Source organism: Balaenoptera physalus, assembly GCF_965194825.1.
Source record: "Balaenoptera physalus genome assembly, chromosome: 1".
Lineage (NCBI taxonomy): Eukaryota > Metazoa > Chordata > Mammalia > Artiodactyla > Balaenopteridae > Balaenoptera > Balaenoptera physalus.
Window position 1 is genome coordinate 3,550,770 of NC_138882.1, and position 18,804 is coordinate 3,569,573.

At 41.8% G+C, this 18,804-nt stretch overlaps 1 protein-coding gene across 1 annotated transcript in view; it reads right to left on the minus strand.

Moving 5' to 3' along the window:
* Positions 1–18,775, minus strand: part of NR5A2 (nuclear receptor subfamily 5 group A member 2) — a 139,243-nt gene extending 120,468 nt beyond the window's left edge. The window contains exon 1 of the mRNA XM_082425686.1: positions 6,882–18,775. Coding sequence (XP_082281812.1) covers positions 6,882–6,945 — 64 coding nt within the window. The 5' untranslated portion in view covers positions 6,946–18,775. The remainder of the gene's footprint in view (positions 1–6,881) is intronic.
* Positions 18,776–18,804: the final 29 nt, after the last annotated feature.

Sequence of the window (18,804 nt, forward strand, 5' to 3'; positions counted from 1 at the left end):
CTCCCGCCCGCCTGGGTGGGAGAAGCCTCCCACGACCCAGCACGACCCGCCCAACCCCCACGAAACTTGCAAACCTACATCCTTGGAAACAATGTCTCCAACCCCGCACGAAACTTGCAAACCTACATCCTTGGAAACGATGTCTAACACCTCCTCCATTCCTACTTTTTGGTGCTTTCGAGAAACCAGAATACTTTTCTCGTAGCACGTGCCTACTCTTTAGCCGCAGAAGAAACCTAGATTTCCGCCCCCCCCCCCGAAATTCTCCACAACCAGGCCGGGATAGCCCGAGGGGAAAGAGAAACAAGTTTATCAGTCTACGGAAGCTCGGGTTCTGCCTAAGTTCTCCGCCCCTCCCACTCGAAAAGCCCATCAGAAGCCACTTTTGCTTTCCTCTGAAAATTAAGTTAAGCTAGAACTCCAGAGTTCCGCTCCTGAGCTGGAGCCGGGAAGGGGGGGTGGTGCTGGGCTACCCACCCCACCCCGCCCCACCCCCGCTTCTAGGCGCTCCACCCCCGCGTTCGAAGCACTTTTTTTTTTTTTTTAAGAGAGGTTAAATTTTAGTGCAGACATATAAATTAACAAAGAGCATCGAATTGGCTGAAGCTTGCAGAAAATAAACTGGAATAGGTGAGAAGTCGTGTCATGTTAAAAAAAAAAAAAATCCCTTTCTGCTGCCTGAGTAAACAGCCTGTAGTCCAGGAGGAAAAACTGCGGCCAGTCTAGACCTTCTACCCCTAGAAAGACGCCTGGTAGGGGGCGGCCAGCCAATGGCGACTGACGGACAGTCACTATGGGGGTATCTTAGTATATCAGGGCCCCGTCTTTACCAGCGAGGAAAACGCAAGGTGCCGCAGTTATCTGGGTAATCAAGACTCCTCCACACCCCTCCAAACAAACTCGCATCCTTTCCCTGAAGGACAGGTCAGGTTTTTGGAGCCTTTGGCCTGTATTATCGGAATCTACAGCTCTCGGTAATAAGGCTTCCCTGTAGAGAACTTCTTAGACTTCATTTTCTTTGGGGCGAGTTGCCCCTGCCCAGGGGTCTAGGCGCGTCCCACCTTGGTCGAGCCGGTGCCCTTCGAGGTGAATGGGGAGATCCGGTCTGGAGAAAGGAGCCGGCTGGGAAATAACCTTGGGTAGGTGGTCCAATCTAATCTAGCTCTTCCTCTCTGTAATTGAAATGGAGATGTGAGTCAGCTCCAACTCAACACTGGAGACCCCACTCTCGGAACCACTCCTGTCCATTCTCGGGACAAACCAGAACACTGAGTGACGTTCTCGAGGACGACGCTGGCGCCTGCAGGCCACCAAGCCCTGGGTGAAACCTGCTGAACGCTCACACGGCCACTCCACTCCCCATAGCCCCTCCCGCGCCTCAACCTGGACCGGGAACTCAGATCTGAGCACTAGGTGATTCTAGGCTGACATCCCATTGAATCTGGCCAGACTGGAAGCTTCATGAGGGAAGGGACGACGTGCCGCTCAGCTTCCGAATCCCCGGCTGTGGCCGCGCGGGGATGGACCATCGGGAGCTTCCTGCCTTAGGGAAGCCCCCGCGCAGGGTGTTCTGGTTCTTAAGCTCAAAGAGTGCCGGACCCGCAGAACTGCGGCCGTCGAGCAATTCAGGTCCCTCTTGGACAACAAAGAAAGAGTGGGTTTGGAAAGGCGGCACTCGGGGTGGTCTCGTCCCCCTGGGACTTGCCGCGCGGGCGTAGGGAGAGTGTTAGGGGCCCCGAGATGCCGCGGATCGCGCTTTTCGGAGGGTGTCAGCGCCTTTTCCAACTTGCAGACAACTTTCGTGGTTAAGAGGTGGTGGCCAGCGTGCGCCGAGCCTTGGGGACGAATTCTTTCGCTTTCCCCCAGGGTTTCTTGTCTGGACACTGTGGGGCGCCGCTTCGGGGACCTGGTGGCGGGTTCCGAGCAGTTTTCTTTCTAATCCTATAGACACCGCTGGAGGCGGCGGAGCTTTGGGGCCCTGAGGCTGCGGACGTCCAGAGCAAGCCTCAGCAGCATTAACTGTGAAAAAACGTTAGCGCCGGGCGTGGGACCAGCATCTCCCTGCAGGAGACACACCCGGCTTTGTCAAAAGTGCTTAAAAAGGGCGGGGGAGGGGTACTTAAACTATCTCTTTCCCTATGCCCTCCCCCCAGGAGATCTTTACTCGTTTCTTAGGAATAAAAATTCCTCTCCAAACTCACTCATTTTGAGTGATTTCCCTGCCGTCCTCATATCACTGACTCTATAACAAGTGGATGCAGTGAATTTCCTTTTCATCCACTCAGGAGCCCCGCGAGTTGCTACCATAAGCCACAGAACTGCAAGCTCAACGTCAAACTCCAGAGATCCTTTCAGGAAATTCCGGAGTCAGAGACCAGAAGTGCCTCCCCGCCCCCCCCATCTCTGCTCAGCTCTCAGGGCTCCAGATGGCTCCACCCCACCCATACGCCAAGCCCCAGCCCACCCTTCCAAATTCTTCGGGGTTTCCACTGCGGATTGAAGAGGAAGATACAGAGCGATTGACAAATGTCTTACTTAAGCCCAAAATGCCTTTCGGAAGAAAGTCTGAGTAGACAAACATTGTCTGTAATCATACTTTCTTTATATCAACAAGGGCAAAAAGATACTACCTTGAGGAAAAAGCATGGATTTCAGAGTCACATCCATGATTTCCATTTACAGCCCGCTCTTCTGACAAACTGAGTGACCTTGGGTAAATCACTTGACCTTTCTGAGTCCATTTTTTTTCTTCATCGGTAAAGTAAGGCTAACAAAGAAAACTTTTTTCAAACAAAATAAACTTTATACACAGGTGATCGTGTCAGGAGAGCAGCCCACCACACTGTTATTAATATCAGTTCTTTTATCTTTTTCTCTTGCTCCCTAATTTCCCCCAAACCATCCTCTGTAAGGAAAACAACTAGGAAGGGAATCACTAACCATTCTAAGGACCATTAAAAATAGATCTTTCCAGTGGGAGGTTCTTGCCAACACCACCATCTTGCAGTGTTCGACACAGTCCTCAGGACTCAATCACATTACCCGCAGATATTCAGCTTATTTGAGGTTTAAAAGTAAAGTATATCTTTTCTTACTTGTCAGTCACACAAAAACACACATAACAGAGCTTCCTCAAAGACTGAGAAAGAGGCAGCCTTTATTGATCGGTCTGGTCAATTTCAGTCCACATGTTTCCCCAGGCTCAATCTCTCATACACCGGTCATATTTCAGCTCTTCCCCAGGCCCTTCCCACACACAATGCCCCCCCCCCCAAACTCCTGAAGTTCCTTGAAGCCAAGTGGGTTTCTCAGAGAAGTTGTTCCAGCAAGGTGAAGAGTGAAGACATACCCTCAAATAAGTAGCTTTATCCTGAGGTAGGTTCTGGACTTGGGGAGTAAAGACGTCTGACTCTTGCCCTGCATAGGGCATCCCTGGAGGTGTTTGGGGAGGTTGGGAAAACTGGCGGGAGACTGTTCCAGAGCCCCTCTCTAGCTCAGCTCAAGTTCAAGGCTGAATCCAAGATAACCCTAGACATTGTGTCTGCGTGGAGGGGTCAAGTAAAGAAAAAAAGCATTCCCAAGCCTCTGTTCTGGCTTCATCCATACATCTCTCTTGGTTTATTAAAAGAGGCATTAAAGAAATTCTTTAAGTCCCATCACAATTGAGGATCCAGGCCAGCAAAGAGAATCTGAGAAGCATTGTTTTGGAAGTGGGCAGGAGCCGGGAAGGAGACAAGGCTCCAAGGCTTCGCTTCCTGGAGGGAACTGGCTGCCTGAGCCCAGCAGCAAGAATCAGACCATGGGGCTTGGGTGACTGGTGCTCTAAACAGCACTGCAAATAAAGCTGGCTAGAGGTTAGGGCGACATAACAGGCTTTCTCACTTTCCACTGTGTGACGTTGACTTCCAGAGATCTTAAGGGCACAGAGCTTACTGGAGGTTATCAATGGAATCAAATCAGACTCCGAGAGTGCTAAGGGGACCAGATAGCAACGTTTATATCACAGTCTCAAGACAGCATGTGCACTGTGTATCACGTACCCCTAACTACACAGACAGAACTTCCTGTGGTCAGGATGCAACATTATATGGACTGTATAATATTCTTCAAAAATGCACTTAAATCAAAGAATTACATAAATTTAATACAAATCAAACATAACGTTGAGCACATTGCAAGAGGGTCAGTAAATACTCGTTACATGACATGTTTCCTACCGCACAGATTTGGCTCTTTTGCTGACATAGACAGGTACTTTATTCTCTCTCTCAAAGTCCTACTGCGTATCATTCAGTAAAATCACCCCATTTGTGAGAAAGAAAAAAGCCTAAGCCAGAAACCAAGAATCTGGACAGCATCCCAGAGCTAGTTAACTTTAAGGGAACGATCTGGTTATAACCCAAGTCAGCTGCTCTTACACTGCACAGATTATCTTGCAGGTAGGCAGAAGGAACAACGGCATCTTATTTTCACTTTTCTATATGAGCACAGACGTCTATATGCAATTTTCATGGAACCACCAGTGTGCATAAAAGAAAAATGTCATGCCATGTCTCTAGGACCCATAGAGACAGCTTTTTAGATAAACAGAGGCACATTTCCCAGAAGAACACAAATGAGCTGACGTACAATTCAAACCCTGACTGAGCTGTACATACACTGGGCTTAGTTTTGGGAACCTCTCCCCACTCCATCCCAACGTGCAACTTGCCATCAAAGCCACCGGGACCTCTGACCCTCCGAGCTGCACCCGTGGGTTCTCCTCACTGGGCCTGCCTGGGGCGGTCAGACCCCATCCAAGAGGCAACTGGCCTTCAGGGACCCACTGGAGGACCTGATGGCTCCACTGTCCCTCCGGGTGACGGTCTAGCCAAGAACCCCGGGAATGGCCCCCAGCACCCCCGGGAGGCTACACTGTGGAACAGACCGACCCTCAGTGCCAGCAGCCGCCTCCGGGTAACCAAGATGTTCAAAATAGGGACACCTCACAACAAACCGTGAGGCTGCAATACCCGGGGACGGGGGGAGAGAGCGTGCCTGGGCCGGGAGGGGGCGGTGGCTGCGAATGAGATCCGGAAAGAGGGGGTTTTTAACCGGAAAATTCACTGTTATTTTGTCACCCCAGGATCTGGCGCCCGGAAGTGCCCGCACAGGTTTCGGGTGTCGGGGGTGGGCTCGCGGAGGCCCTGGGCTTCTCCTTCGGGGCCTTCTTGAGGCTCAGCCTCTAGCGATCCCTCCGGGGCTAGACGGACGCCCCGCTGGCTGCCGGCGCTCCGGACCCGGCGGACCCCAGACTTGCAGGTGGTCCAGCTTCACGCCCGGGACGGACCCGGCGCGGTGCTGAGTGCCGGGCGTCGGGTGAAAAATACGCTTCTTCCGCGGTAGCCGAGGCAACGCGACAGAGGCTCCTCCACCATCTCACCCGCATTCCTTCACCCTGGGCCTGCGCCGCGCCGTGGGGGTCCTCGTGTGTGGTCTCGGGAATCCCCTCGCCCTGAATTCGCATCCGCGGGCGGTGAGTCTCCGAGCGCGCACTCGCCGCGCGCCCCCGCCTCCCCGGCCCGAGCGCGCCTCTCCCCGCGCGCCCCCGCCTCCCCGGCCCGAGCGCGCCTCTCCCCGCGCGCTCCCGCATCCCCGGCCCGAGCGCGCCCTTGCCGCGCGCCGCGGACGCCAGCAGCGCGGTGGCCCAGCGGGGCCGCTGCCTGTAGGGACCCTTCGCCCATGCACCCAGGCGGCTGCGCCCCGGGCAGAGATTTGCAATCGCTCTGGGTTCTCTTCCAGCTCCTTCTGTGCCCGTATTTTCTTTTTATAAGCAGAGCAATTGATTCTCTGTTGCACTCTGCCTGCCTTCCCGGTGTTTTCTTTTTCGTAAGTACAGAACATTTTTTTTGTAACCGTTTCCTCAATTGATATACTTTAGGGTGTAGTTGGCCCATAAAAAAAGCAATCACTGCGTTCAGTGGAGTCAGCTGGTTATCAAGGGAGAAAGAGGAAAAGCCGGAGCCTTGATTTTCCTTCTTGTTCCAGCGGCGCTGGAACTCAGCGCCGATGACAGGCCTCTGCGAATTACAGGGAAATTCCATTTCGAAAGTCTAAGAAAGTGCTACAAGAAAGGGCTTAGGTCCTTCAAAAACTAGTGGGAAGGAAGAAGGGCAAGATTTCCAACAGACTAATAATTACAGACCCCTGGGAATTACTTCCCTTTAGTCCTTGACTTTCAGGATTAATTAAAGGTATTCTTGCTGTAACGTTAACGTTTGTGACTCGCCATTATTTTTTAAAAATGAAAATAAACTGTTTACTTACTCTGTTTATGAAAAGAAGACATGCTCATTATTTTGAAAAACAGTCACCCTTAACTTTTAATCCTTAACTAATGATGATATTTTTTGTTTGTTTTTGTTTTTGGCTCGAAAAACAAAAGTTTTCTACAATATCTGCAATGAATGAGACATACTGTGATGTGGCTTGAAACTCCACAGATACGTGAAAGCACTTGTTAAAGTTTGATCAATGGTGACTCCATATGGTTAACTTGTTTCAAGTTGTTCAAATTTTAGTTTATTATTTCTCATTTAAAATTATCAGAAAATATTAGGGATGAAGGTGAGATATTGTACATTTTGTTTTCTGGCTGTTTTAGGCTAATAGGATGACATGCAAAAACAGAGGATATAATGAATATTTGAAATATGCGTTTGCCTTTTTTGAACTTCAAGAAAGATAAATGTGTGATATATATGCGGACTTATGTGCTTTTAATAAACACAATTGGAAAAGCAGTGACTTATAATAGTAAATACATCGATGAGATTAAATTACATGTATTAGTGTAGTAGCAGGATAATAAATAGATGATAAAAAGAGCAACTCCTACTTACCAATAGGTGTAAGTCCGTGCTTTAGAGATTCTTGTAAATCCCCAGTATCCGAATTAGAAGACATTGTTAATGAAATTATAGGCAGTCCTTTGGCTTAAAGCAGAAATCATTGAGCATAAGAAAAAGTGCAGCTTGTCAAATTTTGTAGCCTTGGGGAGGACACATCAGATTACAGTAACCCTTAGTGAAAGTTAAGAAAAAGCAAAAAACTAGAAACAAAAAAAATCCAAGAATCCAGAAAGTTACAAGCAAGTATTTCCCTGGACTCTGTACTTTTTCCAGCATTAGTGACCTGCTGTAAACAATGTATCCAGTTTCATGATGGTTTCTAATCAGAGGAATGGAAACTTTTGATAGGCTTGGACTAATCACATGACTCTATGCAGGTTGATAAGAGGACCCTGTTATAAAGTGACAGCAAAAGAGATAAGAACTCTTGGCAGATAATGGCAAACAAATGATTAACTCAGAAATGGAGAGGTGCAGTGCAGCTCAGAGAGTGCAGAGTTGTAAAACTGAGGGGTCAGAAGATCGTACTTAGTGGATAAAACTCCAAACCAGCTTAAATCCACTAACTAAACTTAGGCTTGTGACATACCCCCTTGATGTCATCACCTCTTTGCATAGAGGAGGACAGATGTAGCTCTCCTGACCTCTGTAAATATATTTTAGATGATAACGTTGGCAGACATTCATTCTTTAAGTGATGACTAGGGATATGATTGACACTTTGAAAAACTACAGGTAGCATTACCGAGCTTGTGCTCATTTATTTATTCATGTTTTGTCAACCAACTTTTTTTATCATGCCTGTTCATTAGCTGAGGAGTTAACCGTAGCTTGTTTGTACATTGGTCAGTTGATTAAAAGGGCAGCCTATCTCTTTACCCCAATAAAGTAAAACTTATACTTTGAGGTTAATGCTGGCAAAATGATGAATGTGTAATACGTTTTCCATAATTTAAAAATTATCATTCTTTCCTTGAATCCATGGAAAAAAATCTGGATTACTCCTGACCATGAAAGAACTATTACTCAAATGACCAAGGGTAGTTTTAGGCTCTTGTGAAATATCCCTGTTGTTCTTTAAAGTAATAAAGTCTGGATTCTTAGAGCAATGTATGTCTTTTCCTATGTTGTGGAACAACAGTTAGTTATTTTCTTGTATGTTTTGATTTTGCTAATGGAGCAAACTTTTTTTTTTAAATTTTTTATTGGCCTGAGATTCTATTTGGAAAACCCAGAATGTTTATGTATAGCATTTTTTCCCATCAAAATTTTAATTTTTTTGGATTAGGTTTGACTGCATCTAATAGAAAAAGCAGAATGCCAGTGGTTTAAATAAGACATTTATTTCTCTCTTGTAAAAGAAATTCAGAGGTAGTGATGGTACAGTGGCCCTACAAAGTTGTCCAGGACCTGGTTCTTTCCATTTTACTCTCCTCTGTCTCTTCTCCTCATGTTCCAAAATGACTGCTAGAGGTCAGCCATCACTACCAGGAAGCAGTACAGAGGAAGGGAGAAAACACATATTCCTTTTCCAGGACATTTCCTGAAAGTGCCATGTAAACACTTTGCTTACAGCTCACTAGGCAGAAATTTGACACATACCCACACTTAGCTGCAAGGGAGGCTGGGGAGTGAAGTATATAGCTGGGCAAGTAAATGTATATTTCAAACTAACAAGGATTAGGTAATTATAATCATCCATGTCAGTTCTTTGTTGTTATTTCTTTAAACAGTCAAACAGTAATGTGGCATAATACCAGAAATGTACATATGTAGATAGTAAAGGACCTATGACCCTGAAAAGCAGCTATTCTCTTAAAAATTATAAGGCTCTAAAAGCTTTTTGCTTATGTGAATTATATCTATTAGTATTTATTTTATTCGACATTAAAATTGAGAAAGTAAAAAAATTATTATTTTTAAAATTTTTATTGGAGTATAGTTGATTTACAATGTTGTGTTAGTTTCAGGTGTACAGCAAAGTGAATCAGTTATATATATATATATCCGTTCTAAAAAAGTATTATTTATAAATATATTAATTTGTAGTTGTTAAAGTATATTACTATAAATAACACATTGAAAATTGAAAATAGCTGTTTTCCCGAACAAAATAATCCATAAAAAGTGACATTTTCAGAAGTCTTTTTAATGTCTAGCTTAATAGAAAGCTGGATTCTCACATCTCCTTCTGCATTCAGTCTGTAGTGATATGTTGTTTTGGCTGAAGTATATAAAAAACATGGGACTTCCCTGGTGGCGCAGTGGTGAAGAATCCACCTGCCAATGCAGGGGACACTGGTTTGAGCCCTGGTCCGGGAAGATCCCACATGCCGTGAAGAAACTAAGCCCATGCGCCACAACTACTGAGCCTGCATCCTAGAGCCCGTGAGCCACAACTACTGAGCCCGTGTGTCACAACTACTGAGCCTGTGCTCTAGAGCCCGTGCTCTGCAACAAGAGAAGCCACCGCAGTGAGAAGCCCGCGCACCGCAACGAAGAGTGGCCCCTGCTCTCCTCAACTAGAGAAAGCCCACACGCAGCAATGAAGACCCAACACAGCCAAACATAAATAAAATTTTAAAATAATAATAATAAAAACATGGTCTTCAGAATATGAAGGCAGAAGAAAAGAGCAGTATTACAATAGCTTTTTCAGATAATTATGGATCTTTTTCTTTGATAACACCCAAATTCCACAAGTGATATCTTCTTCGTAGTTGAAATGTGGAATCCTTAACCAAATCTGTGAACATTTTGTCCTCTATTGCACTAAAATTCATTGACCTTTTTTACACTTCAAATGCACCTTTTCCTGTGCATGATTTTATTACATCTTACACTGGTGATTTGGAAAAATATATGTTCATCAAATTTGGCAAATGTTCCAAATGTTGACAAATATCAAAACTTATACTCACTAATATCACCACTGATCTCATCAGAAGTCTTTAAATACTGGGAAGTTGTCCAACTCTCAGTGGAATATACAGATTTTCTCAAATCCAAATGTTCACTTGAAAGCCTGAGTTTTATCAGTGAAAAAAGTACTCTCAGTTTTTTCCTTGAAGTAATAGGGTTACTTCGTATTCAAGAAATGTCTCCAAAATACCTATGTCTAAATAACCATAGTCTGTCAGCCATTCTCAAAATGTAAAAATAACATTTCATAAAGAAAGCTGCCACGTTCTTCAAGAGTAACATGGTTTTTAAAAATTGAGGTAGAATTGATGTACGATGTTGTGTTAATTTCGGCTGTACAGCAAAGTGACTCAGTTATATGTATACATATATATGTATATATGTTCTTTCTTATATTCTTTTCCATTATGATTTATCCCAGGGCATTGAATATAGTTCCCTGTGCTCTACAATAGGACCTTGTTGTCCATCCTTTCTATAAGAGTAGCGTGTTAATAATTTTTTACCAGCCAAATCATATATGGAATACGTGATTGTTCCGGTCAGAGAATACAATGTTTGGAATTTTTTATGAAACAAAATGGTCTGTTGGGACTTCCCTGGTGGTCCAGTGGTTGGGACTTCGCGCTTTCACTGCCAAGCACGAGGGTTCAATCCCTGGTCGGGGAATTAGGATCCTGCAAGCTGCGCAGCGCAGCCAAAAAAAAAAAAGATCTGTTAATTTGGTCTGTTTTAAAAATGTGCTTTCATAATTACATTTGCATGAAATTGGGGGTATGGAAGAGATCTGAATGCAATTAAAATAGATAATATCTTCTTCTGTTAAATATTATGAGCCATATTCCCCCCCAAAAGTTTGAAAAGAAAGTGCTTTGGAATTTCTTCTGTGAACAGAAACATTTCCTGGTCCCATCAACCTCCACGTCCTAACCAGGGCTGCCTGTTCCGAACAGGTTGTGGAAAGATTTTTGGAACTTGGAAGAGCTGGATACTCACCATAGGGACCTGAGATTCGGGCTGTTTTTATGACTTTTCTTGTCTGTGAGATAAATGTCAAGATAATTTCAAAATATAATTCCCTACACCTCAGGGTTACTCCTTTAGGGGAGTAAAGTTAGGAAACTCAACACCATATGATCCAGCAATCCCACTCCTGGGCATGTATCCGGAAGAAACTATAATTCAGAAAGATACATGCACCCCAAAGTTCATAGCACTCTTCACAATAGCCAGGACATGGAAGCAACCTAAATGCCCATCGACAGATGAATGGATAAAGAAGATGTGGTACATATATACAATGAAATAGTCCTTAGCCATAAAAAAGAATGAAATAACGCCATTTGCAGCAACATGGATGGACCTAGAGATGATCATACTAAGTGAAGTAGGTCAGACAAAGACAAGTACTATATGATATCACTTATATGTGGAATCTAAAACATGATGCAAACAAACTTATCTATGACAGAAACAGACTCACAGACATAGAGAACGCACTTGAACACATTATAACCTAATTAGATCAGTTGTTTAAATCAAAATGTTAATAAGGCTAAAGTCGAAGTTTTAAAGTTTTATAAATGGAAAAATTATTTGCAAGATCATATGGACACATAGTATTGCTAGCTAACACTCACAGACTTGGGCCTTAATTAGGAAAGGATCAGTACAATATACTGTTGTGCAGTTAATAAAAACAAAGTGACCTTTTCTGAAATTTTTGCTTGGATGGGGGTACTGGGTAAGTTGGAATATAAATTTATGACACTAGCTAATTTTCATGTTAAAATTGAAATTTTATTTTATTCTTTTAGGTGTCTGGAAGAGAATCTTTCTCAATCAGTGACTAAAGCCCATGTATCAATATTTTCAAGCCTTTAAGTGCTTTTAAATGATATTAACATTGATGCTTCTTTTTTTAATTTAATTTTTATTTTATATTATAGTCGATTTACAATGTTGTGTTAGTTTCAGGTGTACAGCAAAGTGATTCAGTTATACATATACATACATCCATTCTCTTTCAGGTTCTTTCCCCATATAAGTTATTACAAGAATATTGGGTAGAGTCCCCTGTGCTATACAGTAGGTTCTTGTTGATTATTTATTTTATATATAGTAGTGTGGATGCTTTTTTTAAACAGTAAATGGGGTACGTATGTATGTGTACAGATCATTTATAACTGAATATATGGACGTTGGTTGTAACATAATTTCACACGTTATATACCGTAATATATTAAGCAGTCATTGTCTGAAGAGTCACATTATAGAATTCATTATCCCCCCTTTTTTTCTTTGTTGTTTACTCTGATTACTGTTATGTTTTCATTTCTCCTCTTGCTTCATGTTATTTTGGTTGAAATGTTGGAATACTGCATCGGAATGATAAAAGTGCTATATGGAAAGACCAGTTAGAAGAGAAATGAGAATAAAGGAAGACCTCTCACCTCCTCCCTCTCTGCCGCGTTCTAGCTGTGTTGCTGGCTCCCAGCCCTACTGGACGCACACTTTCCTCTGTATCCGGTTTGGGTGGCATGGGACCTGGGTGACTCCTGGAAATCAGGGTGAGAATTGGCAGTGGCCATGACTGTGGTCCAGAGATGGCATTTGATAAACATGCTGTTTTTTTCTCTGAGCTTTAAGCTCTTGTGTACACTCTACTTTGCATGAATACATTAGGTATTATTTACTTAGATTACTTTTTTTCTTTTAAATATATCATGGATTTCAAAATACAATTTTTATTGAAACCAATGATTTCTTCTCTAATTTTCAGATAGAAACCCAGAAGGAGCATATATTTTTGCAGGCATATGTTACACCTGTAACTGCTTTGGAAGATGTAGGTCTTCTTTCACACATGCCTGAGTGTTGGACACACATTTGTTAAGGCTTTACATATTATTCAACCCATCAAATAGTCTTGCACATCAAATCCTCCCAACACGCTGGCTGTACACCTGATTGTCTTTACCTGAAAAACCAGGAGAGCACATTATAAGATCATGGTCGCCATGAAGGTAGTAGTTAAGCATCTGGGATTTGGGATCAGAAAGTTCACAATTGCCATATTCACTTTGTTCCCTACTCAGGGGCAAAGCAATGCTTGACCTCTTTGAGCATTAAAGTCTTCAAGTAAAAATGACAAAAATTACGGAATCCCATAGTGTTTGTTGTGAGAAGTAAATGAGATCGTATATAGAAAGTGTCCAATACATATTTTGATGTCATTAAAAACCAGTATGGACCGTGTGACTTGGGTTCTTGGGTGAGAAACTCATCTTCCATAATGGAATTTTGGAAAACATACGCAAGTTTCTTCTTTTGTATTTTGTTTTTGACCCCAGTTCTTAGTTTAGTCACATACTACTTGACACCCTATAGAAGACCTCCCATGATTTATAATTTAATAGCATTATGTAGTGCTTTGCTTTGATTCTCTTCTTTTTTGTGTATGGCTAATAAAACATGGAACAATAAAAAAGATTGGATTTCATGCTTTGTTACATGCTTCTGATTAGACAGAATTATTTACAAAATATACAAAAAAAATGTTAAAGGATGATAGCATTACTGGGTTCCTAATAACTCCCACCAGAACCTTTAAAACATACTATTTGCTATCTGTCACTCTTATTCACATTCCTGTAGAACTTGCTGGCATGTGGAGGAAACGTTGCATTAATGAGTTACTTTGGTCTTTTGAAGCTTATCTAGGAGGCTAATTGAATAGAAATAGATACTCAGTAGTTTGTGAGAAATGAACATATTTTTGTGAAAGAAAGGCTGGAATAACATTCACATGTGATATGAATAACAGGTGCTCGGAACTCAGCCCCAAAGATGGGTTAATGAACAATTTAGGTTCCAACCGGGCTGGGGGAAAAGCACAAAAGAAATTACCACCTCAATGTTTAGGAATTATTTTTCCCAATCAAGGCAGTCTAACCACTTGCTTTTGGTGAATGTGGGCATTTAATCCCCCTCATTAGCCCACGGGACTCAGATACCCCCACAGAGCACGGTTACACTGACTCTCATGTACAAGGATACATGTTGATAATGATAAAACGTTATTTGCTAACTGATTTCAGAAAGGATTTGTAAATGATTGACAGATAACTAATGACCCCTAGGCATCTCTGCCAAAATCCAGAAGGCATTCGGTAATGTCATCTGAACCCGTACTGCATGAGGATGTTGAAGTTCAGTTAATGAATTACAGTCACTGTAAACTTCCTGAATACACTCTTCCAAGACATTATGACATATCTGTTAGGAATGGATATTCTTGTAAAATCGGATTTCTGATCAGCACCGTGCATAGGCATATACCAGAAAGGCCCTGTGGGTACGTTTATACTTGGATTTATTAAGAACAAGCACCCGAAATGACTCATCATTCAAATGGACTGATTGCACCAGATATTGGGGAGTTTACAGAGGACTTCTAAGAAGAACCAGTTAGTTTTTGCCAAACCATGGCTTACTGGGGCATTTTTGCTGATACCCTTCACTAACAATGCCATTTGTCACTGATTTCATTTAAGACCTGGGCTAGCACTGGCACCGAATAAATCAATCAGTAAATAATCAGCTTCTTTAACAACCCCCAAGCCCCAGATTATATAAGACGATGGGGTGGCAGATCTGGAAAAATAATGACTATGTAAAGATTTCTTTTCATTCTTTTTAATAACTGTGAGAAATGTGGCACCTGGCGGGAAAGATAAGTCACTTTTACACAGTACTATTATGGCCAGGTAAATATTACTCACTTTTTATAGCACTAATAATTAAACAGAGCCTTAGTCAATCTTTCAGCAATTGAAATGTTTAAGACTTTATTCTTCTGTAGGCTTGTGTTGAGTTCCCCACGTTTATCACAATCTGTGATTTGACTTACGGTTCATATCTTTATTTAGAGCAAATGAAATAAACTCAGTGCCATTTTGTTTCCATTTAAGGCCTTTTAAAACATTTAGGCAAATAACTAAATTATCTAAACTGTTTTTAAAAGAGGGATCTGTAGCGCACCCAAAGTGATTTCCCTAGGAGTTATATAGTAATTATTTTCTAAAAAATATGGAGCCACAAAATAGATCTCAGACATGCTTAATTCATGCAACTGAAGGTTATATATTACCTGACATTATCTCGTTGACCACATGAATAAAACACTTTTTCAAGTAATAAGTGTTCCTCTAGAATGGAATATTTTATATGGTTAAATCTTATATGGGGACATATAACTCAATCTTGATTGCGTTTCAGTTATTCTAATATACATTGTTTTATTGTTTTTTTGGCCCTCTCAATCCTTTGTGAAAAAAAAATGTTTAATCAAAAATGATAAAGTAGAATTTAAAAATATCTATTCCTTAAACAGTTTCTCAACTCAGCAATCTATGATTAGTCAAAACATCAATCATCAATCTACTGACTGTAATAAAATAATGGCATAAATACACATTACATTTTGGGAAAGGAAAGATAAAACCAAAAAAGAAAGGATTAATTGAAAAAAAACTGAAGATACTTAGAAAGGTCATCTTATACTACATGAAACTGAGAAAAACAAAAATGAGTTTCAAAGAGGGAGGCATACTTTCTACCTGTTATTTTTATTTCCATGAAAATAGCAAGTTATACCCTCAAGTATATTTTATTTAGATACTAATGTATTTTAGATTTTTCAAGTTCTTTTGCATTTCCCAGAAAGCCACAAACCATCCAATTTTTCTATTTTACGCTAATAATTAAGAGAAAAAAGAGTTGATATTACAGGTAAATAAAAAAACTGAAATTGTTGTGAGCTTTCAATTATCTATTCTCTCTTTCATTAACTTCCATTACCACCCAAATTTAAATGTGCTGTTTTTAAATTTAGTGCCATTTTTGGCCTTTATTATGATCTTAAAGCTTTATTCATATTAATTATATAATATTAATATTAGAATATATATGATATTTAGAACAGTTGTTACTAGATATGTGATGTTTAACTACTTTTTCGACCTCTCTTTACCTCTATAGCCTCATGTATCATTTCTCCATTTACTGAGCACATACTATATGCCAGGCACTCTGTGAAGTGCCTTACATATGCTCTATCATTTAGTTCTAAAACTAATTATTATGAATTAAATGATATATATGCCTGGCACACAGCGGTTATTCAATAAATATCAGCTGACAATATTAGTATTGATGGCTGGGAAGATTTACACTAGGGAAATGCAAAGACCTTTAAACATAGAATTGGTAATGCATGATGTCCTTAAATGATGTAAATATATATACATATCAACAAATCATAAGTGCAGATCCAGTTCATCATGTCCCAATGGAACTCATTATCTTTCATTTCAAATGCCATTTTTTTTTTTTGGATGAATGACACCACCAAATTGCTAAATCGGAAAGTTGGGTATCATTCTAAAAATCTCCCTCTGATTGACTTGCTGTGTCTGTTCAGTTACCCAGTTCAGTCCATTCTGTTTCAATAACATCCCTCAATGGCATCCTGTCCTCTGGTCCTGTCATTGCCTTGGCTTCCGACATCCACACTGGACAGCTCACGGGCTTTGAGCCAGAGGGACTCGAGGTCTGGTCCGGGCACATCATTGATTAACATGGTGACCCTTGGTGAATTCTGTGTTCCCTTTAACTCTGTTTTCTCAGTGTGGGTGCAACATGAACCACGACTCCTGAGATGGTGGGAAGGTTAGATGAAAACTCACGGGGCAGGTGTAGCCTGATGACTGATACATACAGGCCACTCATCATTTCTCCCTTTGATCCTTTCTGTCACCTCCCAAGGGTTCCTTGTCTTTGCTCTGGCTTCCTCTAGGCCTTTTCCCACACTCCTGCTTAACGGATTTTAAAAAATTGAATAATGATTCTGCTGCTTAAAATTCTTCAATGGTTTGCCATACTCTTTTTTTTTTTTATATAAATGTATTTATTTTATTTTATTTATTTTTTGGCTGTGTTGGGTCTTCGTTGCTGCGCAGGGGCTTTCTCTAGTTGCGGCGAGCGGGGGCTACTCATCGTTGAGGCGCGCGGGCTTCTCATTGCGGTGGCATCTCTTGTTGCAGAGCACGGGCTCTAGGTGTGCGGGCTTCAGTAGTTGTGGCTCACGAGCTTTAGAGTGCAGGCTCAATAGTTATGGCACACGGGCTTAGTTGTTCCACGGCATGTGGGATCTTCCCGGACCAGGGCTCGAACCCATGTCCCCTGCACTGGCAGGCGGATTCTTAACCACTGCACCACCAAGGAAGCCCTGCCATACTCTTTAGGATAAAAAGTTCATACCGTTTAAGTTTATTACACAAGACTCTTTAGGATCTGACCTTTTTTTTTTTTAAACTTCTCTATCTTCTCCCCCACTTTCTCATTCATTCTGTACTCTACCTATAAAGAACTACTTGTCAATCCTCAAAACATCATAGTGTTTCATGCCTCTGTCTGTTCACTCATCTCTTCATTTGTTCATTTATCCATCCATCCATCTGCTTCATCAGCTAAAATGTACAAGAGGCTATAATGATGCTGGGGATAAAGAGTCAACCTCGCGAGGTTCGATTTGGTGGAAGAGAGAAAAGAGGAGAATTAATTATCAGAGCTTAGGGTGCTGGGGGTACGCAGGCGTCCCTAATCCATCTTGAGAGAGATGAATGGCAAGCGTCCTGGAGGAAGTGGGGCTGGAGGATCCTTGAGGCCAAAGCAGAGTGAGCCGAGGGACAAGGGGGTTCCTGAGAGGAAGCAGTTCTCACCAGCCATGGAAGCGTGAGGGGCTGTGGAGTGCTCGGGGTCCTAACCCCATTCCACAGGTGCAAAGCCTGGCCTGTGTTTAAGATACGTCCTTGGAGCGTGGAAACATGCAAACAGAGAGAACGGCCAACAGTTGGGGATGGCTGAATAAATGATACTATCTCCACTTCACTGGCTACAATGCAGCCATTGGAAAAAAAAGGCTAAGCAGAGCCTTCACTGGATGGCTTGGAGGGATTCCTGTGAAGTATTTATTGCTGCATGGGCAAAGCACGGTAATCGTGTGAGTGGGAGAACCAAGCGAAAGAGAAGAAAAGATGATAGAGGCGTATGATCACATTTATGCATTTAGGTAAAAATCTGTGTACATGTAGATATGTATACAAATAAAATAAAGAGATTAAAGCAACTTAGAAAATGCAGTCAAGTATAAAGGGAAGATATATAAATCACCTGTAATCCTGACGTCTTGCGATCTTAAAGCTCTGAAATATTTTCTTCTAATCTTTTCCTATGTATTTAAGGATTTAAATACAGACAAATTTGGTATCATATTGTATATATTGTTTTATGTTCTGCCCTTTAAAAAAAATTGTTTATAACAACTCTTGCTTAATAGATATTACAACATTTATTTAATTTTATTTATTTATTTTTTCCAGCATGTGGGATCTTAGTTCCCCAACCAGGGATCGTAACACGTGCCCCCTGCATTGAGAGCATGGAGTCTTAACCACTGGACCACCAGGGAAGTCCCTATATTCTGCCCTTTTAAACATCTACGTTATATGATCAATATTTTTCCATCCCATTATATTTTTTCTAAATCATGATTTTTAATTTCTGGCTGCTGTTCCTTTAGATCGCTCTTTTGTAATTTATCGTTCTCTTGTTGTTGGACATCCAGTGTTCATTCATTAATTTTCCTGATTTAAATAACCTTGGCCTTGTCACTTATTAGCTGTGTGACCATGGACGGCTTACTTAATCTTTTTGTACCTCAGTAAAATGGAAATAGTAATAGTATAGGGTTGTTATAAAGAGCAAAATGGGGACTTCCCTGGTGGCGCAGTGGTTAAGACTCTGCGCTTCCAATGCAGGGGGCCCGGGATTGATCCCTGATCAGGGAACTAGATCCTGCATGCATGCTGCAACTAAGAGTCCACATGCCACAACTAAGGAGCCTGCCTGCTGCAACTGAGGAGCCTGG